The 26603-nt window shown below is 50.4% G+C and overlaps 1 protein-coding gene and 2 long non-coding RNA genes across 8 annotated transcripts in view; 2 read left to right on the top strand and 1 right to left on the bottom strand.

Moving 5' to 3' along the window:
* The window catches only part of FLI1 (Fli-1 proto-oncogene, ETS transcription factor), a 131073-nt gene extending 112665 nt beyond the window's left edge, over positions 1-18408 (bottom strand). The window contains exons 1-2 of one of the 5 annotated variants that reach the window (XM_040483512.1): positions 18155-18408; positions 16872-16979 (exon numbers count right to left, since the gene is read on the bottom strand). In XM_040483512.1, coding sequence (XP_040339446.1) covers positions 16872-16937 — 66 coding nt within the window. In that variant the 5' untranslated portion in view covers positions 16938-16979; positions 18155-18408. Of the gene's footprint in view, positions 1-9358; positions 9645-10849; positions 10939-16871; positions 16980-18154 lie in introns of those variants that run through there. The other 4 variants (XM_040483513.1, XM_040483516.1, XM_040483517.1 and 1 more) reach the window with 4 other exon arrangements.
* On the top strand, positions 7688-12011 carry LOC121035629 (uncharacterized). Of its 2 annotated transcripts, XR_005792996.1 has the most exons (3): positions 7688-8249; positions 10459-10999; positions 11548-12011. It is a non-coding gene; the product is annotated as an uncharacterized LOC121035629 (long non-coding RNA). The 2 variants fall into 2 exon arrangements; XR_005792995.1 differs by lacking the exon at positions 7688-8249 and having other exon boundaries at positions 10120-10999.
* LOC121035630 (uncharacterized) lies at positions 17007-25572 on the top strand. Its single transcript, XR_005792997.1, has 3 exons — positions 17007-17894; positions 20596-20770; positions 23255-25572. It is a non-coding gene; the product is annotated as an uncharacterized LOC121035630 (long non-coding RNA).
* Positions 25573-26603: the final 1031 nt, after the last annotated feature.

Genomic DNA, 26603 nt, shown 5'->3' with positions numbered 1-26603 from the left:
GATCGTGACCTGAGTGGAAATCAAGAGTCAGATGCTTAACCCACTGAGCCACCCAGGTGCCCTTCCCCTTACTCTTTCCAACACGAGGCATTATTTAAAAAAAAAAAAAAACAACTTTTTTTTTAACGTTTATTCATTTTTGAGACAGGGAGAGACAGAGCATGAGCTGGGGAGGGGCAGAAAGAGAGGGAAACACAGAATCTGAAGCAGGCTCCAGGCTCTGAGCTGTCAGCACAGAGCCTGACGCGGGGCTCGGACTCACGGACCGCGAGATCATGACCTGAGCCGAAGTTGGGCGCCCAACCGACTGAGCCACCCACGCGCCCCAACATGAGGCATTATTAAGCTATTTTAATCTTTGCTACACTGCACTCATAGGTGATAAATATTGGAATTTCATGATTTTCATTTGGATATGTTTATGCACATGCTTGAAATTCTTTTCATATGCCTATTGGCCATTTCTGTTTCTTGTTCTAGCATTGTCTATCATAGCAATTTTGCCTACTTTACTGCCAACTTGTCTATCTTCTTCTTATTACCTTGTAAAAAATCTTGTATACTAGGACATTTGCCTTTTTTTATATATGAGGAATATTCTTCAGTTTCTCATTTATCTTTGCCCTTGATTTATGGTATTTTTCTCTGTGTTAAAGAACTACAGCTGAGAAAGGGAGAAGAAGGCGTCGTCTCCCTGGCCGAGGCCCTGGGTTTTCCAAAAAGGTCCGTACAACAGACTAGTATCACCAAGAGCAAAGAGACAATGGAAATTATAAGCTGGATGTTACCACTGGGAAAATGTGCCTAAATTTCTTTATAGTAAAAAGCCACAAATAAGATTCCCCCAATGAATATTGCTGATCTTGGAATCTCTAATAGTCAGAGCTTAGAATCTGGAAGCAGACAAAGCTCTATCCTCTAGAAGTCTGGAAGGAATACTGTAAGCAGTGTGTTCTTGTTCTTTTACATGGAGCTCTGTTGAGCACTGTGCCCGGCTATATTATTCACTTTTGGGTTGAATGAATAAATGAAGGACTATGAATTAAGTGATAAATGCCGAAAGGTGAAATGACTCTTCAGGCATAAGAACTGAGATCTAAATATATGCGTTTATGTAGATTGTAACAGCATTAACATAAAGACAACTCACAAGCTGAGTAATTTTATAATAATAACTATTTGCATTTCTGCCACATAAACAACAGTGCAAACTCATTCATTCTCAGATCTCTTCACACCTAAAATCAATGAATACCCATATAGGCAGACCCAACAACTCTGCTACTGGAATGTTAGATTCCAGTAGACATGTGAAACCCACACGTGTCTAGAAATGCAAGGTTAGAGCTCCCATGGCACCTATAATTCTGGCCTCTTTCTTGCATGTGTGCACTGAGATGTGACACATGGTCTTTCATTACCTTGGACACATAGCACTGTCTGAGTAAATGGGCTCTGCTGTTGGGAAAACATTTCAGTTTTCCAGTCTCCATTCTCTAGGAGGTAACTTGAAAACTTTACACACTCTGGGGTTTTGATCATGAACTGCATGGCAGGTACATTGTTCCCCAAAGGTGGGAACTATCTTAAATATGTCGGCATTTTTGGTTCATTTTTGCAGGCATAAACAAATAGGAAGGTGTTGTAAAGTGGAACTGAATGACGTGAAAATGCATCTGAACATTTAATCTCTGATCCTGCTTGGAATGATGGCGCTAACCGAGTTTCTGGTTTGCTTGGGTGAAATTTAGTATTCCTTAATGAGGTGGATAGGCATAACCAAATTCTGAAAGTATGTCAGACCTGTCTGAATTTCCATCGAAATTTGATTTGAGTCTCAGGGAAACAACCTTTCCTTTTGTCTCTTCACAATTACTATCTGCTGACTCATTCTCAAAAGGAACTACAGTTGTACCCCAGGATAGATGGCCCAGTCGAAAAGACGGCTTGTGGTGAAATCTCTAGAACACTGAGAAAGAAGACACACTGACATGAGTGAAGAGGAAAATCACATTTTTATGAGATCTGGTGAAATAGAGTTTCTTTTCCCTTCCCTGATGCCATGTTTAATCAACAGCTATCTTAAAAGACGGCTGATAGCATGGTTTGAGTCTATCGCTGGCTTTCTAACCCTGTTAGTCACTTTTTGTGGCCTCTGACAAGTGATGGAGCCACCTCTTTCTCCATTTCCCAAGGAGTAGGATGAGGACAGGAAGGGTTCCATTCCTAAGAGATTTGTACTTGGTCATCCCTCTCTTCAAAATTTTGTGACTCCTCCTTTCTACACCTGAATTCTTTGTTACGACACTGAAGGTCCTCCGTAATCCAATTCCATCCAATCTTTTCACTTCTACCTTTGCCTTCATTTGCACCCGGCCCACCCACCCACCCCATCACCAAAGTATTCTGACTTCTAAGAAAGCTCCTGAACCATTTCTTCTTGTGTAAGTCCTACCGATCCTTCAAAGGTCCAGGATCCACCTATGCCAAGAGGCAAGGTGTATATAGGAAAAGCAGGTATTCCGGAATCAGAAACCCTGGGCTTGAAACCCAACTCTGTCATCTATTAGCCGTCACCTTAAATAACTTACCTAACTTCCCTGAACTTTAATTTCTCCCATACAAAATGGAGACATGGTGGTATTATCTCCCAAAGGGCTAACAGAAGGATTAAAGGCAAGTGTTTATGCAAAAAGTGTTTGTGCTTTGTAAATAGAAGGGACCGTACACATGACTATTGGTGTTGGGTCTTTCTGTGCCTGTCCAGTGGAAATGGCTCTTTCCTTCCTTGAGGCTACCATAACACTTACTGCATTTCTCTGTGTACACTCACATCTCATCCTCCTGCTCAGTCTCCAGCCCAGCAGCCTTTTTGCCACTAGCATTATATCTTGACAACACTTAGTTACCCTGCATTATAGTCATGCAAAAGGCCTTGCTGATTTGCATGCTTACTGACTTGCATTAATATGACTGGCATCAGTTTATGACGCCAGCAAGGCAAAGGTTACAGAGTCTCATAAGACCAGCCAGCTCCACACAGAAAAGGTTATTCCATAGATTGTCTAATTCTGTCAAACTTCCAAGATATTGGCTCCAAGGGTGACAATATGGGGATAGAAAAATCCCACCCATTGCCTCTGGGAAACATCTCCAAGTACACGGGCTACTGATGTTGGGTCTATGAGGTCAGTGGAAGAATCAGAGTGACGTCACTTAGTAATGCCCCCCCACCGATGAACTGATACATGAATGGAGTGAGCACTATAGATATAAATCATTAAAGCAACAGAAAATGAAGCAGAGTATAGCAAGGAAAAGACACCTGCAAAGATCTGAGGTTACTAGAAAAACTGTTATTCTGGTTGATGATTTTATGAGATTGTGTGTGTGTGTGCGCGCGCGCGTGTGTGCTTGTGTGCGTGTGTGTGTGCACGTGTGTGTGTGTGTGTGTGTGTGTGTGTGTGTGTACACAGTAGCCAATGTCCTTTGGCCTTCTCAATTTGTCACAAAACAACAAGCCAAAGATAGAAAGACTGTTTTAACTACAGGCTAAAAAAAGAAAGTCATGTTATTCAAAACAAAACAAAAACAGGATTCTAGACCTACATAATGTAGTTAATTGTCTAAAATGAATGAAAATAGTAGATTTTCAATTGGTCTGTACTCTGAAAACCTGTCTACCAAGCTATAGATAGAAAAAGACTTCTTTCAGAGAAGACGAGGATGGCCTGAGTATTGACTTACAATTTGAGGGTATGTTTTTGAAGTTTGAGGTAGGATAAAGGCCTCAGTCCATTAGAAATCCTGCCCGGCGATTCATCATCATAAAAATTTTCCCAACATTTTTGTCCCCCCCCCCCCCAGGCAACTCAGTACTAGCATTAGACGACTGTTATACATTTCTAGAAGATAGACTTGGTTTAAATTAACTGCTTTTTTTTTTTTTTAATTTTTTTTCAACGTTTTTTTATTTATTTTTGGGACAGAGAGAAACAGAGCATGAACGGGGGAGGGGCAGAGAGAGAGGGAGACACAGCATCGGAAACAGGCTCCAGGCTCCGAGCCATCAGCCCAGAGCCTGACGCGGGGCTCGAACTCCCGGACCGCGAGATCGTGACCCGGCTGAAGTCGGCCGCTTAACCGACTGCGCCACCCAGGCGCCCCTCAATTAACTGCTTTTTAAAAACCAATGCCAAGTTAACTGGTTGACCCCAAACAGAAGCAGACATCGAAATCTGGAATCTTATTTAATGTGGTTGTTTTTCAAGACCTACCTACTACACAGTCTGAAAGATGAGCCAGTAAGGCATATTGTAATGCATCTGAATATATTTTACTTAAATAGTCAAATATTCAAGTGTTCAAAGAATTGAAATAGGAATTCAGCCCACCTGCCTCCAGTCTATAGAGGGGCCCATTGGCCATTGAAGCAAAATGCTGTACTTTTTGTTGTCTCCTGGTAATGGAGACCTTGTTTGTCTGTAGGAAAAGAAGGATTTCTTTTGAAAAACAGCAGTTTAAAAATCCTATCTGAAAATTTGGGACTTTTTAAAAAAATACGGACATAGTTCAAGATGGTAGTGATACATTATTCAGTAAGTAACAGAAATGTCTTTAAGTTCGAAGTGCTAGATACTTCATGATTTTTTTTTTATTTTTTTAAATGTTTTTTTTAATGTTTATTTATTTTTGAGACACAGAGAGACAGAGCATGAACGGGGGAGGGTCAGAGAGAGGGAGACACAGAATCTGAAACAGGCTCCAGGCTCTGAGCTGTCAGCACAGAGCCCAACGCGGGGCTCAAACTCATGGACCGCGAGATCGTGACCTGAGCCGAAGTCGGCCACTCAACCGACGGAGCCACCCAGGCGCCCCATGATTTTTCTTTTAAAGACTTCTCTCTCTGTGTTTCTCTGTCTACTTCTGTCACATACCCACTGCCTTCGGGATTCTATAATTCATGATAATGTAATGAAAGCAAATGAAATCCTCGTGGTGCCGTGGAAAGAACACTAGCTGGAGGGTTAGGCTCCCTGAATTCTCATCTTGACTCTGTCAGGAGTTAGCTGTGTGATCTTAGATAATTCATTAAATAACTCTGGGCCTCAGTTTCCCCACCCATAGAATGCGCACATGGAGCTCAGTAATCTGTAAAGTTCTAAAGTTGCAAACCTGTAAACTTCAATTTGAATGGCAGCAGAAGCGGAAGGAAGATTTTTGTAGGAATTATTCACAAGCAAAACAGGGGTCACCATTTGGTAATTACCTGAGGCAAACAATTCGATGTGGTCATGGGGACAGATAAACTGACAAAGTCTATCTGGCCTGGAATCCTCACGAATCCAGGCGATAGGAAGGTTAAAAGATGGGGGGCGGGGGGGGGGGGAGAGGGAGGCAGTTCACTCTTCAAAGTAAAGGCAAGATCCCTTTCTGAGGGCAGAAGTAAAGTCTTTGTTCCCAAGTGTTCCTCACTCTGCTGGGTCCTCTTCCGCTACCATCCTGAAGTTTCCCAACTGGATAAGCACTGTCCTGTCAGCGATGACCCATCCTCCTGGCCCCATCTGCCACATTGGTCTCTGTGCTGTTTTTCAGAGCTCAGCGCTGACCTCAACCTCTCTTTCCCATTTTGCTCTCCCAGCATGAGGGGTTGTATGGTGCTGCATTTTCCTGAGGTAAAGGATGAAAACCGAAAGTTTCTCTGCTCGATTGTGGCTTTATCGAAGCATCCTCTCCGACCATCCTGGCTGATAAGACCACATCACTTTCTATCCCCTAACCTGCTTCATTGTTCTTCAGAAGGGGTATCACTCCTGGACATAGAATTATTTATTTATGCGTCTGCCACGTCTGTAGGGTATTCATGCCAGCAGGGTTTTGATACCTGTTTTATCCTCAACACAGAAAGCAGAGCCTTGGAGCATAAAAGATGCGTGATAATATTATAGTAATATTAATATTATGTTGAACTAATAAAATATGTCTTATGGTAAATCCAGACCTCTGATCTAATGCTCTGACCAATCGATCCCCACAAGCCCTATCCCCAAGGAGAAATTCAACTCATGTGCATTCAGCTAAGGTACTAAGCTTTGTTTAATCCTTACTCTGATTTCTGGCAAGGGAGCACCTTGTCCCCATTTTGTAGATGAGGAAACTGACATTCAAGGAACCGAGATGCCTCGCTGTAGGGCCCACAGCAACCGAGTAACAATTGAGAATGGACTCAAGTTTTTTGACTTGGAGTCTGCTGTGCATTTCTCTGTCTCATTCACCATGTGTGCATCCTCGCAGGTCATTTCCCCATCTTTAATTGGGACCATGGGCATAGAATCAAGCTTTCCTGGATGGAAGAATGAGATTCAATTGAAGACTGCAAAAAACCAAGAGGCGGGTTTTGAAACCAGGTCATCTCTTGAGCAGCAACCCGTATCACATGATTTTCAACACTGATAATATCACTGTGGGGAGCAGGGGTGGGGTAGGTGTTGTTTAATATCGCCGCTTAACTTGTGTGTGGCAGAAGAAGAGTGGAATGGCTCCTGAAAATTTTAGTATTCCTAACGTGATGCTCAGAGCCTTCCCAGGAGACATTCTTGGAGAGGAGAAGGGAACATGACACAGAAGGACTTGTAAGAAGGGCAGCGAGATTAAGAATTTGAAAACACTGAGTTGTGCAAATTATGCACAGAATAAAAACCCTCTGCAAAGAAATCCAGACTCCCCTGGCATCCTGGAGCAAATACCTCCTTAGTGCTGAGACCCAGAGGTATTTTAAAAGATAGACATGCCTTATAGTTGAGGAAGAAATATGCAGGTGCATAAAAATCACATTCCGGAATTACTCGAAGATGATTTGTCAAGGTCACTCAAAGTGGGAACCCCCATTCTAGGTTTCTGTCTACAGACCTCAATCTGTATAAAACTAGATTTCATGAACATGCAGGTACATGCCCTTATGGGAGCATATAATGTGATATATTAGGAAGAGAGGATTCGAAAGTTACTACTGTAGAGCTAGTTTAGTCCCACTGTTTCATTTGTACAAAGATTTTGAAGTTCACATGGGTCTAATGGACCGTGCACTCCCACACGGAGACCAGAAATCCACGGGCCTCCCCTTGTCCACTGTCCCCTGCTAAGACAGTGCTGGAATCATCTCCGGAACAGGGTCTGGGGTACATCAAGGTCCAAAGGTCACACAGGAACAGGAAACTGGCTTTCACACACTTTCAATACCAAAGTATACACCAGCAAGTCAATTCTGCAGACTTTGGGCGACCAAAGATAACTCTGAAAGTCACTGCTCTGTGGGTGCGCGTCTGCATAGCCGGGTCACCTGGACAGGAGACAAGGGTGCTCCTGAGGAGGGTTTGGAGGGGCTCCCAGGCTCCCACCACCCACATGAAAAAGAAGACCTTCATTTCCATCCTTGGCATGAAGCACCAGGGTCCTTAAGCCTGTTCTCACTGCCTGCCACGCCAGTCCCTGTGTGTATATCTAAAGAGGTTAGCACATCTCGGGTACACAGACCACAGCTTCCTCCATTTGCTCAGGGCCTTAGAGGTCCGAGTATCATGGAGATATTGCTTCACTTCTCCTTAGGGTGTCCACATCAAGACCCTGGAGCCATCTTACCAACCTTCCGGATCAGAGGGAGTGCTTCTGGGTAAGGGGTTAAGTGTCCTGACGAGGGGGGCGTGTTTCTAGAGCAGAGCATCCTTTTACCAAACCTGGGACACACAGACACTTGCAAGCACACGCCCGCAGGCAGAGGAGCAGGCGCAAATGACCAGTGGCCACCTCCACCCTCGCTATAGGGACACTCCTCACCCCCACGCACTTTAAATTGGAAGAATCCGGACTCACAGAGGCTCCCCTTAACCCAGTACAACCAGTTATCGCCTCTCCAGATTTTCAAGTTCCTTCTGTTGGTGCCTTTTACCTAAGTCAGCATGTTTCAAACTTTCAGAAAAGAAAAGGAAAAAAAAAAAAACCTTAGAAAATAAAAACCACTACTCCACCCAAATGATAAAAATCTCTTCAATTCTCCAAGCACAACATCTTAGTCTCTCCTCTTAACTCAGCACTGAGCGAGAAGTTGATTCCTTTGGGTTCTGGGGAATGGCGGGCTCTGCCAGTCCCCACCTCACCAGCCTAATAGTTTTTCCAGACTGACTCCTGCTTGGTGTTGCGGGACAGCCTGGAAGCCGACTCCTGGTCCCATTCATTGCTCTCGGTCCTCTAAGGTCAGTCACTTGAGGGGGTGTCCCTCCTCCCTGCTCCCGGCCCCACTTCCCGCTTCCAGAAGGAGCAGGCAATCAACACTCCTGAAGTCTGACTCGAAACCCAGACCCTCGGCCACCCCTCTGGGCTGCATTTTGCAACCCAGACCCAGGCGCGAGGTGTGTGGGGTGACGCGAGGGAGGGGGGGGGGTGGATTTGGCAGGGCGGTCGCCGGGGATGTGGGCTCAGCGCCGGCCACCGAAGGAGAAGGGGCTGTGCAGGGCGCGGGACCCTCTTTGGGAAACCGTGGAGCGCGCCTTGCCCCCGGAGTCGGCGCACGCCGGGGCGCGGAGAGCCGGGGCCGGGGGCTGGGGCTGGGGGGGGGCGGCGCGGCGCGGGGCCGCAGAGAGACCCCCCTGCCGGCTGAGCGCCGAGGCCCGCCCGTCAGTCCCGGGGAGCCGGCAGCTCCCGAGCGCCGAGAGCCGGCAACGCAAATACCAAGAGGAAGGGAAACCAGCCCGCGCTGACATGTAAACAGGGGATTCCATCTGGAGGAGCCCGCTCGGACAGACCCCCAGACACACTCACTTGCACCCCGATCCGCCTGCAACCCATCCACTTGCCCGCCCCAGGGCCCTCCAGGCGGGGACCCGAGCTGGTGGCGGCTGCATCTCCCGCCCCCGTCGCCTTCGGCCTCGGGTAAGAAGAAGCCGGCCGCCGGGCCAGTGCCCGGCGCCGGGACCAAGGCGCCCAGCTTGCCCGGGGGTGGGGGGAGTGATGGACCCGGGGGTCCCCGGCCCCTGCCTTGGATCTGCTCCCGGCGTCCCCAGGTTTCACGCGGACCTCCGCCCGCAGCCCGGCCCGCAGCACGTACGAGCGGGCCGGACGCGGCTTCGGGACAAGGGGTGCGGGGGGGGGGGGGGAGATCGCTGTCGGTCGTGAACCCGGAGGGTCGCGCCCGCGAGTGAGACTCGCCACCGGAGCGCGGGAGGAGACGGCGCGAAGCCGGGGCACGGAAGGAAGGGAGAGTGGCCACGTCTTCCGGGACCCCGGCGCCCAGCGCCAAGCCTGCCCGCTGCCTCGCCGCCCCGGCCGGCCCCGCCGCTCCCGCGCCCACTGCCCAGTCGCTTACCTTAATAGTCCCGTCCATTTGGCCAAGTCTGCAGCCGAGCCCCCCAATATTCCACACATTGACCCGGTTACAGCCTGACCTCGCAGCCCCTTCGGATTAGCCCGGCGCGGCCTCCCTGGCGCCCTGGGCCCTCCCTGCGTGCCCCCCACGAGCGCCCTGCCCTCGCTCCCCTGTGCACGTTTGTTGTTGTAGCGGAGCGAAAAAGAGACAGTTAACCGGATGAAACTTTTTTTTCAGCTAATTTTGGGAAGTGACTTCACTTTGCGAATCGGGGAGGAAGTCCTATCTCTCTCTCTCTCTCTCTCTCTCTCTCTCTCTCTCTGTCTCGCGCTCTCCTCTCTCTTCTCTCCCCTCTGCTCTCTCCCTCGTCTTCCCTCCCCCCACACCCCCTCTTCCTCCCCTCTGCTGGTCCTGCTTTTCGCATCACACACACTATATAAATATACCCGGAGATGCCCAGATACATTCGTGCGCAGCGCACACAGGATACTTGCTCCTGGGAGATAAGAGAGAGCTGGGAACAATGCCGGGGTCCACGCCCGGCGCCCGCGCCCTGATTCCCGCAGTCTGCACCCCCACCCCCAACACCTTCCCCCAAAGTCCAAAACCAAACGCCTTTGGCCTCCTTCCTTTTCCCGGGGCCGTTGGCCGAAGGTGGCCCTCTTGACTCATTCCCTTTCCGTTTCTTCCCACAGATAGGTTCATTAATGCTTTTTCCAGCCGGAGTAAACTTATGGGGGGGGGGGGGGGTTCAGTTTACTCGGGCTGGGGATAACCTGGAGCCTACTGCCCGGGAAGATCCGGACTCAGACCGAAGGAAACCGACCATTAAAAAAATGCATCCAATGGGAATTTTTCCACTCGGGCCCTCGGCTGCCGAGTCGCGGCAGACTCCGGGAGCTATTTCACCGGCCGACGCGGACTCGGGGCAGTTTCGGAAGGACCCCACCATCGGGGGCGAGGACTAGGCTCCCAGTGCATTGTTAGCAGAAGGGCGCCCTCCGGGCGGCGCGCCTCGGCCCTTTGCTCCTGGAGAGCTCCCGGCGCCCGCCCAGGGCCGGGACCGGCAGCACCATAGGCCACCTCTCCGCGCCTACTAGGGTCCAACCCCTCGCACTTCACCTGGACCAGATGGCCCAAGTCCCAGCGTTCGGCCAGAGCCGCCTATGCAATGCTACTCCAAGCCCCAAGAAACCTACGCTACCGCGGGACGTTCCCTCCACACTGGTCAACAGGTCTGCAGAGCGCAGCACTCAAGATCGCGGCACCGTCATCCCCACCCAGCCGTGAGGCCAGCCGACTTTTGGCCCGCCTTGTCGGCCCCCGCCACCCAGAGACCTCCCCCGTCTTTCTGCAGGGCCGCCGCCGATCCCTCCAGTTGGGGCAGCCTCAGGAGTCCGGGGCGCAGCGAGGAGACATCCCCCCCACCCCACTCCTCCCCCAGGCGCTCTCGGCCTGACTCCCTTCTCCCCAACCTCCCAAACAGGTTACCTTGTCCACGCTCTCCAGACCACGCTTTGGACTTTTTCACTTTTATTTAAGAGTCCACCCGGGGAAGGAGGAAAAAAAAATCCAGAGGAGATCCGAGTCAATTGGAAAGAAAAAAAAAAATTCAAAAGGGTGTCCACAGCGGCGAAAAAGGTGACTTATTAATTCTTTATTTCTTCTGGAGCAATTGAGCCAGAAAGCTAGCTCGCCTCCCTCCCTCCCTCCCCCCACCCCCTCTCGAAATTAGTCTCATCAATTCAGCTCCAATTTTGGGTTCGAATACAGACGCGGGTCTGAACGTGACCAGACCTGGAGTGGCGGGTGCAGCCTGCCAGCAATTGAGACTCGGTGTGCGTATGGGGGAGTGGGGTGGGGGTGGGGTGGGGGTGGGATGGGGGCCGGGCCGACCCCCCCACCTCCTGTCTGCTTCTCAATCCAGGGGTCTGCTCCGGGGCTCCCCTGGGACCGCCACATCTGGTTACCGCTAGCGGGGTCAGTCCCCCCCCCCCTTTGCCTGGGGCCACCAGTTCTGGAGTTCAATTAAAAGAAATCAGGCTTAACCCTTTCCTCCCCTAGGCCCGGCCGCCTGCCCTCTCGCTCTTCCCTTCAGCTTTTCCACATGCTTTCCAGAGAGGAAAGAGGTTAAAGGGAAAGGAAGAATGAATTACATCCTTTCAAACCCCAAATTGTTTCCTTTTCAGCCCAGACTCTGCCGACCTTCAAACGACAACAGGGCTTTCAGGAGGGTGCGGGGAGACCACTTTCCACCCGAACCTGGCCAGAAACCCGGCACCCCCAGCCACATCGGCCCTCTTTCGGGCAGAAGGGATTCCAACTCCACCACCCGGAGGCCCCCTTCCGGGTCCTGGGCAAACACTGAGGTTGCTAATGGCCACCCCACCGGAGCCGCTACTCCCCCTTCCCGACGCACTCCTCCAAGTGCTTGAGAAGGCTCCTCTATGGCAAAAATGTAGTGTAGGTCTCTCTTCCAACTTCTATTGTGCCTGGCAAAGATCCCGTTACCTTCACTGCACTGATCAGTACAGTCACCCCAGTAAGCCTAGCACCCCCAATTCCTTGCAGCAGCAGCTGTGTCTCCCATTGGGAGTTGCTCAATATGCAACTAGATTAAACTGAGGACTTGCCCTCCTGTTTTCACCGTGGAGCTCAATAGCACTTTCTGTTTCTCCCTGAAAACCAAAGCTATGGCAATTTCGTAATTTTGAAGATGGGGGGGGGGGAGAGGGAGAGCGGAGGCTGGCGTTGGCATAACGGTCACCCCTTTGTGACTTACTGACTGGCACCCCTGCCATGCCTTTTGCTTTTTCTGAGCCCCCCCAGGAGGAGCTCCTGTCCATTCACAAGGTCCTCCACCCAGAAAGGAGAATCCCCCTCCCCCCCCCAACTGGGAACAACAGCTCTCTGAGGCATTCCAGACTCCCTCCACCCCACACTGACATACTGGTGGGCAAGTGTGCCCCACTTATGTAACTCTGGGTTTGCCGCTCAGCTCCTGCTGCTGCTTCTATTTTCAATCCCGAAGGGGGGAAAAGCCCTAACCAAACACAACAGTAAACAAGTCTGCCCTGTTTCATGTGGTTACCACCAGACATCTGGAAAGATGGTTTGATCCTGGCAGCTCACATTGTTTTCACGAGCAGCCAAAGAGAATATTTCGAATGTTTGCATTGAGACAAATTGATAGAGAGCCTGTGGTGAAGCCGGCTACAAATGAAATCTGTCTTTGGGTTGGGGAGGGGAAACCCCTCCCCTTCGCCCCTCTCTCCCGCCCCTTCTGTCTTCTCTCCCGCCCCTTCTCTCTCCCCTTCCTCCCTTCCTCTCTCCTCTCTCCCCCTTCTCCCGGCATAGCCAGGGACTGGTTACCCCAGCCCACACACTTGCACACACCCTCTTTCCTGGCTCACCAGAGACTGTCCTGCCGGCCTTTCCCAGACTGGGCAGGGCTGGTGACCCGCGGCCGGTGCCTGCTACCAGCCGTGCCCATTCCACCAGCCCAGACCCACGTTCAAGTCAGGGAGCCCTCACACACAGCCAAGGAAGCGGGCCAGCATTTAAAACAAAAGCTACCAGGTCTGGGGGTGGGGTGGGGGGGGCAACAAAAAACTCACCACACATGTCTAAGCCTAGGGTCACAGACAGAAAGCACGAACACGGAGGCGAGTATTTAGGAAATATTTGGGTTTTGAGCTTTTTCACTGGAACTTCGGGGCTATGACTTGCCTCGCACCATCCGCACTTGACAGTATTTTCAAACATGCGGAAGTCCTGCTTCCCGCGGGAGGGGAGCGGCTGGGCGAAACGTGTCTTGGCTCTCTCAATGTCAGCCCTTTTGACCGGGTCAAGCCTTTCCAGACGCGACTTCCTGGGCTTCTTTGGTCCCAAGCCCAGGTTGGGGGTGGGAGGACGCGACAGTCGGAGCCGGGTCCCCAGGGTGCCTCCGGACCCGGGTCACTTGAAACCCCGAAAGATGCCAGGCCTGGCACAGCCTGTCGGGCGGATCCTTTCCCCTGCGTCCTCCCTCCTCCCCCGCCCCTCGGGTCCAGCGCGGCCTCGGCGGGTATTCGAGCTGGCAGGGGGGGGGGGGGGGAGACGGGGGGAGGGGGGAGAAGCGGGGGCGCGGGGGAGGGACGGGCGAGCGAGCGCCAAAACTCCAGACTGCACAACTGCAGCTTCAAGTGTCTGGCCCCTCGCTCGAGGCCATAATTAATTTGAGATTTATTTTTATTGGAGAACTCGAGTCTCGTCTGACCTTAGCCAAACAAGGCAGCTCGAGCCGCCCCTGGATGCGCTTGAATGCCGGGGAATATTTCTGCAGGAAGGCTCTGCAGGCGCGCCTGCTTTGAATTTGTTTCTCAGACTTCATCTACTCACGGATTGAAGGAAGATTTAGAGCCTCTGCTCGCCCCTGCCCGCTCCCCACGCTCGTTCTTGCCTTAGCGCCAAGCGGGTTCAAAACGCTACGTGGGAGGCCGCGGCGGCGGGAGGGCCGGGGGGGGGGGGGGGGACCGGCTGGCCCGGCTGGGGGAGGGTCTCTGCGCCCAGAGCCCGAGGCGCTCGGGGCCGGGCCGGGTCCCCAGACCACGCGGCGTCGACGAGGAAATCCCAAGGGAGTCCGAGGCCGACCAGAGAGCGCAGGCTGACAAGAGGTGGAGACCAGCCAGGTGCCTGGACTCTCACCCAGCGGCGGCGGCGCCTAGACTGGGGCTTGGGGTGGGGTGGGGGGGGAGAGGGGAAGGGAGAATTTCATCCCCTCCAATCTCCGTCCTTCCTGCCTCCCGGCCGCCCCACACGGCATTTATTCTAAGTACAGACCTGTGTCCTTGCAGCCCCTCTGCAGGACCTGTTGGCCAGATGCTGCCCCTGGGCCGTGTGGTGGTGAACATTCTGGGGCTCTAAGCCTCCTTTGGTCTGGTGCGTGGTGTGCATGCTGGTGTCTCCTCCAGCATGCAGCAGGGGCTGAAACAGCAGGGTAGGTGGTGAGGGAGTGAGTGTAAGGAGTAGGGCAGGTTCGCTAAGGGGGGAAGTGGAGGACCCTGACCGTCTCGTGGGGCGGGCGAGGGACCTTCCGAGTTGTGCCCCTCGCACCGGGATCGACTGCGATTTGCATAGCACGGGACCAGGATTCCTCTTGGGTCTCCTGCGTGCTCCACCCCGTAGCTGCAAGTTGGGACGTCCAGGTTGAAAGCCTCGCTGGGGGGCCAGGCTCCTAGGTTTGAATTCTGGCTCCGCACTTACCAGCTCTGTAGGTTTGAGCAAGCTCCTTAACCTCTTTGTGCCTCAGTGCCTTCATCTGTACAGTGGTGTTATAATAGGACCTACCCCTGGCGGTCAGCACAGTTCTGTCCTTAGCTCCACCCCTTACAAGCTGCGTTCCGTTAACCTCTCAATACCTCGGTTTCTCATCTGCAAAATGGATTACCTCCTCGGGTTGGTATTAATATTAAACGAGTTAGTATAAATGCAATGCTTAGGACAGGACCTGGCAAATGTAAGGGGTACCTTAATGGTACCACCATTATTCACTTACTGCATGTTATGGCCTTAAAGAGTCACTCGTGTTCCTTCGCTCCCTGCCCCTTGCTCTTTCCAGCCTCATCCCCACTCTAAGGGTTGTCCTGCGCATAACCCCCTGGGCACTCTGGGGGGTTCTCAGAGCCCAGATCGCTGCCGGGTGGACGGGGTGCCCTTGACTGCTGTGCCCGGCTGGGCTTCAGGCCCTGGGCCTGGGCGCCTGGGCTCTCAGTGTTTGTCAACAACCTCGGAGCCGGGTGCCTGACGCGCAATGGCAGGGGCTTGGCAGCCTGGGACTGTTTGTGCCCCTCTGGCAAATGGTCGATGTAGGGAGCCGGCGGAACAGACCCAAGATTGTCCCTGCCACGCAGACCTTTCGCCGCCGTCAATGCACCCCTTTGTGCAACAATACAAACTTTGTGGCTGCTGAAAAATCCATTTTTCCCCCTTGAAAAGAGCTCCTGCGGCGAGCGGCTCCTTTGGCTGCCCACAGCTCCTGGGCTGCAACCTCTCTCCCTGCTCCCCACTCCAGACCGCTCCGCTCTCCTGAGCCGGTTTGCTTTCTCTCTGACTCCGGGCCCGGGTCAGTCTCCTGGGCTCCCACTTGCCCCTCTAGGCTTTGTCATCCCTGAGGTTTTGGATCCCCGGGTGTGTGCAGACCGGGGTGGAGGGGTGGCTGGGGGCGGGGGTGGGGGGGGGAGGGCACTTGCTGTCTTTGGGGCCGGGCTGGAAGTGAGAACTCCCTAAGCTTCTGGAACTGGGCGTGGCGGGGGTGGGAGGGGTCACAGCCTGCCTAACCTCTCCGGAAAACTGGACTTAACGAACCCCGGCGCGCTTTAAAGCCTCCCGGTGTACGCCCTGCCACTTCCTGGGGGCCATCGGTCCAGCCATCTATTCATTGATTGTCGATACATGGAGTCACTTATTTTTCATTCATTCATCACAGATTAAACACCTCTTCTCCGCCAAGGCTCTGGGACCCGGCCTCCTTCAAGTGACTATAAAACTCCTTTAGACCTCGGGAAGGGGTGGGAGTCGGGACACGAGTACCTCGTGTCAACAAATTTCCCTTTAGAGAAATGGGAGGAGGGCTGGACGCTAAAGTGGCGCTCCCCCCAGGGTCGCACCCCATCGAGGTGGCCACGGGCCGGCAGACTGACCCACACTGCGGTGGCATTCCCGGATGCCGGAGGGAGCTCAGCGTGGGCACGCAGGTGGGGGTGGGGACCTCAGGGGCGGAGTTTCAGGGAGAAAGGGGCGGGGCCGGGACCCGAGGGGTAGGTTTTCAGAACCGCGGTGGGCCCTTCCTCCTCCGACCTGGGACTCCGACTCGGGCTGGCCCCGGCTCGGGGCTGCTACCCGGAAGGAAGGAGGTCGCGCCTGGGTCCCAACCCCGGGCACCCTCAGCCCCGCCCCGCTGGCGCATTTTCATTTAAACGTGCAACCCAGATGTCCTGGCCTCGGTTTGTTTACATTCTTGGGAACTGTTGTGAGTGGGAAAAAAAGTTTTATATTCTGTCAAATGTAGCAGTCTGCTCTTTGGAGGGCGGGTGGGGCCAAGAGAGGTGGGCTTCAGGACAGACGGGGTGTCGAGCCGGTGGGAGAAGCGCGTCGCGTTCACACAGCCGCGTACACACGCCCAGAGGCTCATGTGCACGCTCCCCAGTACGCGCAGACCCTTACTTTGAAACCTGTTGTGCGCCAGCGGCGCGGGCGCAGGACCCACTGGGACCCGATGCTAGCTCGCAGGTCCGCCGACTGGCGTCTCGGCTTTCCCTGCCCAACCTCATCGCGCTCACCCACTTCCAGTCTCTCGATCAGTGCCTACCGAGAGCGTTCCTCCCCAGCCAAGGATTCCTGAGGGTCTGTGCCACCCTAGGGTGGTCGGGAGCGCCCCAGGCTCCAGATCCACCCGCTGAACCCTCCACCCCTTTTCCCGGGGAAAACGGGGAGCGACCACAGGCCCGGTGGCAGAGGGGCAGGGGGTCATTACCTGTTTAAAGACGCTGTCATGTCTTACCTTGACGTAAGACGACGTGTCGGGGACTGTCTGAAACATCCTCCGTTGGTGAGGAAGGGTCAGGAAGGCCCAAGAACCAACCTGGGTGGGAGAAACCTCAGTCACCCGAGAGTACAACATGGGTGAGGCGGTGGCGGGTGAGGGGGGAGGTGGTTGGGGAAGGAGGCTGGATGGCTCTGATCGCCCAGGCCAGAAAGGGAGGATCCCCGTGGTCAGGTACTGGGAGCCAGTTCTGCGTCCCTGCCTCCCGACTTCAGGCTAAGGGATGGCGAAGGTTGAGAGCCGGCTCAAGACGACCTGTGGTTTTTCCTTGCAGTCCTGTAACCCTCCTCTATCCACAGATGAGACCACCCATCCCCACTCTGACCCCGGGCCTGGGTAGTTCCACACCTAGGGACACAGGGGCCCCTCTGAGCCGGAAGAGAGAACCCTGCCCTGGTAGGAGTAGGTCTCCCCACCAATGCAGCCCAAAGCCCCAGGGAGCAGATATTTACAGAACTGCCAAGCTTGGGCCCTCAGGGCACAGATCTTCAGCCTGCCTCCCCAACCACCTCAGGACTCCACCAGTGGCCAGCTGCCCCCCCTCTTCCCTGCTAGTGGACCGCTTGGGGAGGACGACTGGCTGAAGGTCCTAGAGATCTAGGGAGGCCCTTTCCCCAGCCCCGGCTCCTTAAAAGAGTTTTGAGGGCAGAGACCAAGATAGTGAATGACGCAGCCGCATTTCTAGTGGCGGCGGAAATGGTGTGTGAAGTCTGAATATTTGGGCTAGCGGGTGCAAAAACCACCCTAGATGCCAGGTGCCTCTGGGTGAGTCTCTCCCTGCCTTGCCAAGTCTGGCCCTCTTGCCTTCCTTCTCTTAAACCATCTTTAACGTGGCAGCCCGCAGCTTCTCCGGCAGCCAATGTGTTTCTGATAAAGCACTTTTCTCCCCACTAACAGATTCCAGCTTTTGGCTCCTGAAGCCACAACACACACGCACACGAGTTCAGGGACCAGGTATGTTCCTTTGGGCCCTTAAATACCTCTTCCCTGCCTCTGTCCTCTCCCCAGGAGTGTCCCCAATTTTCTTTGCAACTTGGAGTGAAATTTGCAAGGAAAGTGGGGGGGGGTGGGTGGGAAGGAGAGAAAAGAAAGCCCCTCCTCCAGAGAATGAGAGAAAGTCCCAGAAAGCCTCCCATTTCCCTACTGCAGCTGGAGCAGGGAGAGGCGCCACCACCCTAAGTCCCCTCAGAGATCCCCCCTACATGAACACTCACCTTAGACACCCTCGTCTGTTTGGCCAGCGGCAGCCGAACTCCTGAAACTCCAGGATGTCTGAGCTCTGAGTGCTAATTCTCTGCTACCAGAGCCCCCGAGATTCTTGGTGGTGCCGAATTAAACCTGCAGGCTGCCCGGAGTCAAGCTGCACCTTTCTTTGCAGTGTATCCAGACCGCCAGCCTGGGTCCCAGCAGGAGCTGGGGGGCCCCCCCGCAGGAACCGCTGAGCTCCTCTGTCTGTGCGCCCTGCCGCTTTCCTCTCTGCTGCCTCTCTCTGGCTCTCTTCGTCCCACTCCCCCTTCCTTTCTCTTTTTCCGTCTTTTAATTTGATTTCCGTTTTCTTATCAATATTTCAACTGCTGTCTGATGAATTGTTCTAATAGACAGCCACCCGTGTGCCCCTAGCTGCTTTTCCAGAAACCTCCGGGTGTTGCTAGGAAATGTCAAGGAACACTAGAAACCACACACATATTGCAAACGTAAAGCCAAGAGGAGACGTCGGGACCCAGGCCTCCTTTCATTTGATTATTTACTTTTTAAATGATCGCTATACAAATAATTATTCCTAGGACTTACATAGTATGAATGAGGTCCTCTTTGATTTTTCAAGCCCTGAAGTTTGGCTTCCTTAAAGGTTACCTTTCCCTTTATGTGGACCTCCCCTGAATACATCTTTTTCTGATCCACATTTTCCAGGCAGCATCTATAAGAGCAAGGTGATTTGCAAATGTCAGGGAAACAACCCTATTATGGACTTTTAATTTCAAAACCACAACATTTAACAACACCCTCGCTAAGGAGGAATTTCTGGGTCCTCGAATTTGTGGTGTGTTTTTCTTTTCTTTCTTTCTTTTTTTTTTTTTTTTTAATTTTGGAATGTTGCTCATTGCTTCACTCTAAGACGTGGCCTTGAATGGGGCTCCGATTGCCGAGTCTGTGCTCACATTCACTCTTTTAGTTGCCCAATCCAGGGCCATTCTCCGCAAAACAGCCCGGCCTCGGCCTCGAGAGGAGTTGCCAGTGTTGCTCCCACCCTGGCGAGTGGTTTTCACACCCTGGAGCTGCTTCTGAGGCTCCAGTAACCAGGAGCTTCAGCACCAGCTCCCCACCCCCCCCAGAACACTTGGCAAAGACCAGAGCAGATGAACTTGGGAGGGAGAAGCTGGGGGGGGGGCGGTGACAGGTAAAGGTAGAGAGTGTGTCAGTTTGTAAGAGCAAACCCACAGCTTTGTGTACCTCCCAGAATTAGCCTCAGTTGCTCAAGCTTTGTTCTTTCTCGGGTGCCTAGACCCCTGACTGTTTTGGTTCTGGACACTGAGAGAATTAACTCAGTACCTGTTCCCTTTTCTCTGCCTCCCCACTCCCTACCCCTCAACTGGCTCTGGAAATTTCTGACCAAGAGCAATTGCTAGGATTCCATTTCTGGAGAAAGCACACTTATCACCCAGATCTCCCCACGTGGGGGGTATGAAGACTGGCGGCAGGGTTATTCATTATTTCCTTCTCAACAATATCCCGATTTTTCTCTCCGTCCCTCCCCCAAAGCTCAACATATTGAAACATTTTGCTGCTTACTAGGAGCTGCCAGGAGAGCTATGAGGTGAAAGGCCAGCCTGGGACCGTGACTGGGGCTGCCTGGGCTGGGGGCTGATGGCCAGACTGCCCCCTCCCAGCACATTCCTGACCATTGCTTAGGAAAACAAGACAGGCTTGCGGAGGGGAGGGGACTGAAGTACAAGAACCAGTGCCCCCAGAACTTTGTTCCTGGGATTCTTGGAGAGAGCCTCTTGCCTCCCAAAGGGAGCAAACACTATTCCAAGCAACCACAAATAAAACAGAAGGTGCTCCTGCATCCTGTACCGATGTCGTGCATTTTAAACAGAGGTTCTTTTCAGGGAAGTTGGAAATTTGAAAATGAGGGCTTCAGCTATATTAGAGGAGGTGAGCACTAAACAAATTGTCTAATTAATACCTCACCATCCAGGTTAAGTTTTTCCAGCCTTGGTCTTTTGTCATTTTCTTTTAACCTCCCTAGTCTCCCTTCTTTTCTTGGAGGGAACTTGTAAGAGATCACTGGAGTACTTTCTCCAGATTTCACAGTTGTTCTCACAGATTTTAAATTCTTCCTTCTTAATGTGTCACAGGTGCTATCACGTCCTTATTTGTAGACCTATCTATCTGAGGTTTGCCTCTCTTCACTCGATTGTAAGCTTCCTGAAGGCAAGCATTGAGTTTGTTTTGTTCATTGCAGGATACCAGTGTCCACACTGAAATCGACAGGCAGAGAAGTGGGGCAATTACTTAACCACATGTCTTCTTTCTGAACAATAAGGAGAGAGGGGAAAAGGAAACATACAAAACAAAACCATCCTGTTGTTATTAAGGGCAAACTGACAGGGACAGTTCCCCTGAGTATACTAATTCATTTTCTGCCTTGCAGGGTTGCATGAAATCAGTGCTCATGTGTTGGCTTCCTTTTTACATACATGGTTTAACCAGGAATCCTGAGATCATCCCTCTGCCCAGGTACCATGGGTATGGTCAGCTGACGGGGGTGTCCTCCCCTAGTTTGGTACCCAACTCTTCAGGTTGTGTGTGTGCACACACACACACAGGTATGTGTCCTATTTCTTCCTCTTCCTATAATTTTAAGAGCCAGAATAGGCATTCACTCCAAGGATCATGCATATAATAAAATCTTGGTGGTCCTGGGAAAAACAGATGAGCTGATCTGGATTCCCTTCCAACTGGGGTTTCAGAGCTGGACATAGACCTGGAAGCCTGCCGTGTTTGTGTACGTGAGGGGGTAGGGCGGGTTAAGGATGCCGAATGGGAGAAGTGCCTGCAGCCCCAACCACCCGTCTGGGAATAGGGAGGTGGGGTACAATTAGAACCCTGGCTATCTCATCCTCTGGGAAGATACAGCCAACTCCCTTTGTCACCTGGAGCCTTCAGTTTGCCAGAAGAAAATTGCTGAAATTGGTAACAGCTGCCATAAGGAGGAGCCTAAGAGAGGAGAGAATGAAGGGAAAGGGGCAGGAATACTCATTAAAGCCAGCTTATCCCTCTAACTGCTTCCAAAGGGAAAGGGTTGTGGGGGGGGGGGGGGTGGTTTGCTCCATAGTTATTGCTGCCTCACCAGCTCATACCAGGCTGCTTCCTTGGGTCATAGATTTGTAATCCAGAGCCTGGTCATTAGCAAGTGACCCTGGTACAGAGTTTAGGAGGGTGGGAGATTGGAATCCAAGAAACGCTCCCAGCAGGGGAAGTGGGGGGCACTTTATCTGGGTGGTGCCACCATGGGTTCTATGCCAATTAGTACTCAGCTTCCTTATTTGGCTAATGAGAGAGCTACCATTAGATCATCATGAGATGCCTTCTGATTAGAGTATGCTATAATTCTGTGAGAGTGTTTAACCTGGGAAAGGATGTGAATCAAAGGCAAATTAATGGTCTAGGGTTAGACAGAAACTTTGGGTTCCAGTTTTAGCTCTGCTCCTGATGAGTAGTGTTATGAACTGAATTGTGTCCCCCCTGAAATGTATACTCAAAAGCCCTTACCACCAGTAATTCAGACTGTGAATGCATTTAGAGATAGAGCCTCTAAAGAGGTAAATAAGGTAAAATGGATGGACCCTAACCCGATAGGACTGGGGTCCTTATAAAGAGATTGGTACGCAGAAATGTGGAACACAGAAGAAACCTGTGTGGGCACAGTGAGAAGGCCACCAATGGCAAACCGAGGAGAGAAACTTCAGGAGAAAACACACCTGCTGGCACCTTGATCTTGGACCTCCAATCTCCAGAACAGTGAGGAAATAGATTTCTGTTGTTTAAGGCACTAATACTTTGGTATTTTATTATGGCAGCCTTAGCGAACTAGGTATTTTGCCATGATTTGGTTTCTCCAAGCAAGTAAAAGAATTGACAGGGTTGACACACTTTACTCAACTCTTCTGGAACCCATTGTGATGATAAATATCTATTTATTGCATATCCACAATGTTTCTGGCCGTGTGTAGCCTTGTGTGTAAAGCAATATTCTGGTCTTTGTGGTTCTTTCCACCTCCCCTCCCCACCCCCCAAAATGGCTTAAACCTCATTGAGTTTCAATGTCCTCTATATTTTCTATTCCTTTCGCTCTTAATGACGGGAAGGAAGGAAGTTGCTTCCTGCTCCTCTAGCAAGCAATTTCAGATTTTAAAGGGTAGCCAACGAGATGTCATGCTCCTTATCTCTCATTATTTGTGTCCTCTTATAGCCCTTGCCAGGCTGCAAACCTAGACTGAGCTCCTGGAAATTACAAGGAGAAAGAAGTGGGAAATCTGCTCAGGGAGATAAGTCCAGGAAATGGAGGCAGTGAGTAGAACAGGGTCCCCTAAGAAGAGCTGGCCGACGGGGGCACTTTGGATTTTGAGATGTGTGTGAGCTGGTCAGGCCTTTGATTCCTATCATATACCAACACACACACGCACACACACACGCTGCCATTCACACGTACTCTCAGTGTAAAAGGGGATCTTGGAATGGGGGAACATGGGGTGCAAAATAAAGAGCATTCAGAGCAAGGACGGAGAACCAATGGATTGAGAGATCAGTGACCCGGATGGGTGCAAGAAGAAGGACTTTTCCCAGGCTGACAGATTCATCCCTCACCTCTAGCTTCAGATTAGACATATATAAAGCTTCCCAGGACTGCAGATGAAGAGATGAGGTCACTGGGGAATGGATGAGACCAAGCATTAAAGCAAAGAGGAGCCCTAAGACCAAAGACTTTTATATACATTATATTCTTTCCCTCCCGTCCCTTAGCAAGTTTCTCTCCTCCTTAAGTTATCTCTTCATGAATGTCAATTAGTTAATTTGATTTTATTAGCTAACCCTGAGCCCTGCTCTAGCTTAAATTTTTATAATTCTAAAGAGCCTATTCCTAGTCTCATCTATGGTTATACATATTTTGTAGGTTATTGGGAGACATTCTTTCTCCTGTTCCTGTTGAAAAAACTGTGGTATTCATCCTTCATAGTAACTCTAGTAAGGTTTCCGTGTGGCTTCAGTGTCTTCTGATTGAATGGAATAATTCATTCATTCATTTGCAGGGGAAGGGTCATGAGAAGGACCTGAGTGATATCACTGAGAAGGCAAAGGTTTGCAAGGACTGTATTATCTTTGCTCTGTCGACTTGGACTTAACCCTATAAAAAGAGGAAAGAGAACAGAATTAATGAAAGCATCAAGTTCGGGGTCATATGTAGAAGGAGTCACCACCACAGTTTAAGGAGAATGAATCGGTGACTTTAAAGGCTTCCAGGCATAATTGGATGGAGTGGGACAGTCAGTGTGTCCGCTGTAACTCTGAAGTGGACGATGATTGTCTTAGCTGAAAACGAAACGAACCCTTTGGGACGCTGTTGAGAAAAATGCCAAAGAAGAAAAAGTGTGCCCACTCTGGCCACCGAAGACACTAGAGCAATGCCGTCTGAAATACAGATGCCATTTTCATTCTTCCCTTCTTGCCTTCAGAACCCCAATTTACAGAAGAAAAAAGAAAAAAAAAACCTTAGACAAAAGTCGAGCAGGGCCAATACTAGTTACTTTTGGCACAAAGGTCTTGCGGTATGTTTTTTAATGGAGGGGGTGGGAGTGGGGTGAGGTGTGGGAGTATTTGAGTGAGGAGAGAGATCAATAATATCTCTGATACTAACGTCTAAGGATAATCGTTTGAGAATTGAGATGCTTTTGACCAAGTACTTCCAACCTCTAGACGGAAAAGACGCTGTGTAAATACTTGTCTGATCAAATACTGGTCTGATGTGTCATTATTGTTTTTTTCAGTGACCCTCAACTTTGATAGATGGGGACAGTGGGGTCCTGGAGAGAGCATGGTCACTTAGCGTTACTTCGATGCACGTCACAGCCGAACACAAAACAATGTCCCCCACTTAATACAATAAACACTGGGGACTCACTGCCTTGTGAGTTCCTCTGAGGGAACCTGCTTTCCCTAGATAAGAGATCAAAAGTAGAGGGTATATTTTCATTTTCTGGGTGTCTGTCTTTAAATCCGGCTTAGTGAAGCAAGGTGTCTCCTCGATTTTTGGTCGAGGGCAAGAGGACACAGGGTTTTTCCAAATCTTATTTTCTCTTTTTAAAAGGTCAGATTTGTGAGTGACACAGGGGTGAACTGAGCAACTGTGAAATTCTCATTGCTTCAGAGTGACTGGGTATTGTGGAAATGGAAAGAATAGGAAATTATATTTCACACTCTATGAAGCCTTCTTGCTGCTGCTTCTGGTGATGGTTTTGGACTAGAATGGGAGGGGCAGGATAAAGCGGATCTTGAAGAAATAGGTAAGTGTGGAATGCCCCACTCCAATCTTCCCTACTGCCTTCTCCACGTTCTGACTCAAAGGTGGGTTGGCCTGTGTGGCTACCAGAGCACATGCGACTTCAAATTGAGCTAGTTCTGCGTGTCCTTTATTAACTCAGCTAGCCACTCAGCTAGCTAGCTGTTTTGTCCTTTTGAGATCCCTATATCCTTTTCATTCTGCTCAACGCTTTATATAAGCGCAGTGGCAGTAAAAAATTAGAGCCAGGGAAGAGGGTTCCCGCTGAAAATTTTATGGATCAGCTGAGACAAGAGTCAAATGGCTACCAGGACTTCAGCTACTAGCTTGGGAAACCAGTTATTCCCAATTTTTTTTTTAACTGAACCCCTAGATGATTCTCTTCAAGTTCACTCACAGTAGAACGTTAGCAAGTTTTCTGAAATGGTTTCCCTGTAAGGGCTGACAAGGGGGGATGGTCAAATTTTCCAGCTGGGGAGGCTTTTCGATTTGGAACCAAACTGAATTTTGGCTTGCGTCTCTAGAAAAGAAACTGGTCATGGCTGTGGGGCCCAGAACCCCGAGAGATGATAAGCATTTGCAATCTTGAGCGCTTATCTCCTCCTGTATCTGGCCTTCTTGCATTTATAAAGTAAATCGGGAAATCTCACTACAACAGGCTTTCCTGTGAGGAGGCTGGCATTTCCTGCCTGCCCCACTGGGGACAGGAATGGAGGGAACACACTGCTGATGTTCAGGTTTTCCCATTTCAGCCCTGCAGCTGCTGCGGGGGTTGGGGTGGGGGGGCGGGGGGGTGGGGAGAAGAGGGCACCCACCCAGAGATCAGCAATGGTGTGAATTCGAGCTAAGGAGGTCATTGTTTTCCTGATACACTTTTCATACAGCCTTCTTACACATAAAATAAGAAAAGAAACACCCATTGTTACTTATTTGAACACACACACATGCCCAGGTACATATTCTGCATATGTGTGTTGCATGGATACCCAGCTGTCTTGCTTTGATGAAATTGATATATATTGTCATATACTTCTGACAAACTGCCATTAAATTGGTTATCTTAAAATATAACCATTTGCATTTTGTTGCACCAGGGAAATATTCATGTAAATTCCATGGTTTGACATCTTAAGGGGCACCTGGGTGGCTCAGTCCGTTAAATGCTCGACCTCAGCTCGGGTCATGATCTGGCAGTCCGTGAGTTCAAGCCCCGTGTTGGGCTCTGTGCTGACAGCTCAGAGCCTGGAGCCTGCTTCAGATTCTGTGTCTCCCTCTGTCTCTACCCTTCCCCTACTCATGCTTTGTCTCTCTCTCTCTCTGTCTCTCATAATTGAATACATGTTAGAAAAAAAATTTTTAAGTTTCTAAACAAATAATGCTTTTGTAAAGCGAAGTACCTCTCCTCATTTCTTGCACTTATCTTTAGGGTAAATTTTATTCCGTTTCTGATATATGTGCTATTGAAAAGATCACTTGTATTAATAAAAAATTTCACCTATTGCTTCTATCAAAGATGTGAATGTATGTAGAAAATCTGATCTTGTTCTATTATAGTATTTATATCACAAATTTTACATAGCACTTACAGTCATGTGTGATTGGACAAACCCTAGAGAAATTCACACTCAATTTCTGAGATGAAGAAACAGAATCTGAAATAGAAATTACTTCTTTTTTCATGGCAACATTTAAATATGTTATTTCATTAAGCAACATGATTATTGTTAGCACCATCTTTTACATGGTGAAATTGAATCATACATGAGAAACCTGAATCTCTTAGAATCATTAATATATTACTTAAGTAATGTGTTTTAGACATCATCTATAATTATGTAAGTAATTTGTCAAACTTTGCAGGGGGAGTCACAGGGCCTGGCTAGAACTCAAGTCTTTTCACTTCTTTTTTTTAAAGTTTATTTTTTATTTGTTTTGAGAGAGAGAGAGAGAGAGAGAGAATACCAAGCAGGCTCCATGTTGTCAGCACAGAGCTGGGTGTGGAGCTCGAGCTCATGAACTGGGACATCATGACCTGAGCTGAAATCAAGAGTCTGATGCTTTAACCAACTGAGCCACTTAATTGCCCCAACTGAGGTCTTTTC

The sequence above is a fragment of the Herpailurus yagouaroundi genome, unplaced genomic scaffold (assembly GCF_014898765.1).
Source record: "Herpailurus yagouaroundi ecotype Mexico unplaced genomic scaffold, PumYag 161, whole genome shotgun sequence".
Classification (NCBI taxonomy): domain Eukaryota; kingdom Metazoa; phylum Chordata; class Mammalia; order Carnivora; family Felidae; genus Herpailurus; species Herpailurus yagouaroundi.
The sequence above is the reverse complement of the archived record's forward strand: the minus strand, read 5'-3'. Positions and strand labels throughout refer to the sequence as shown.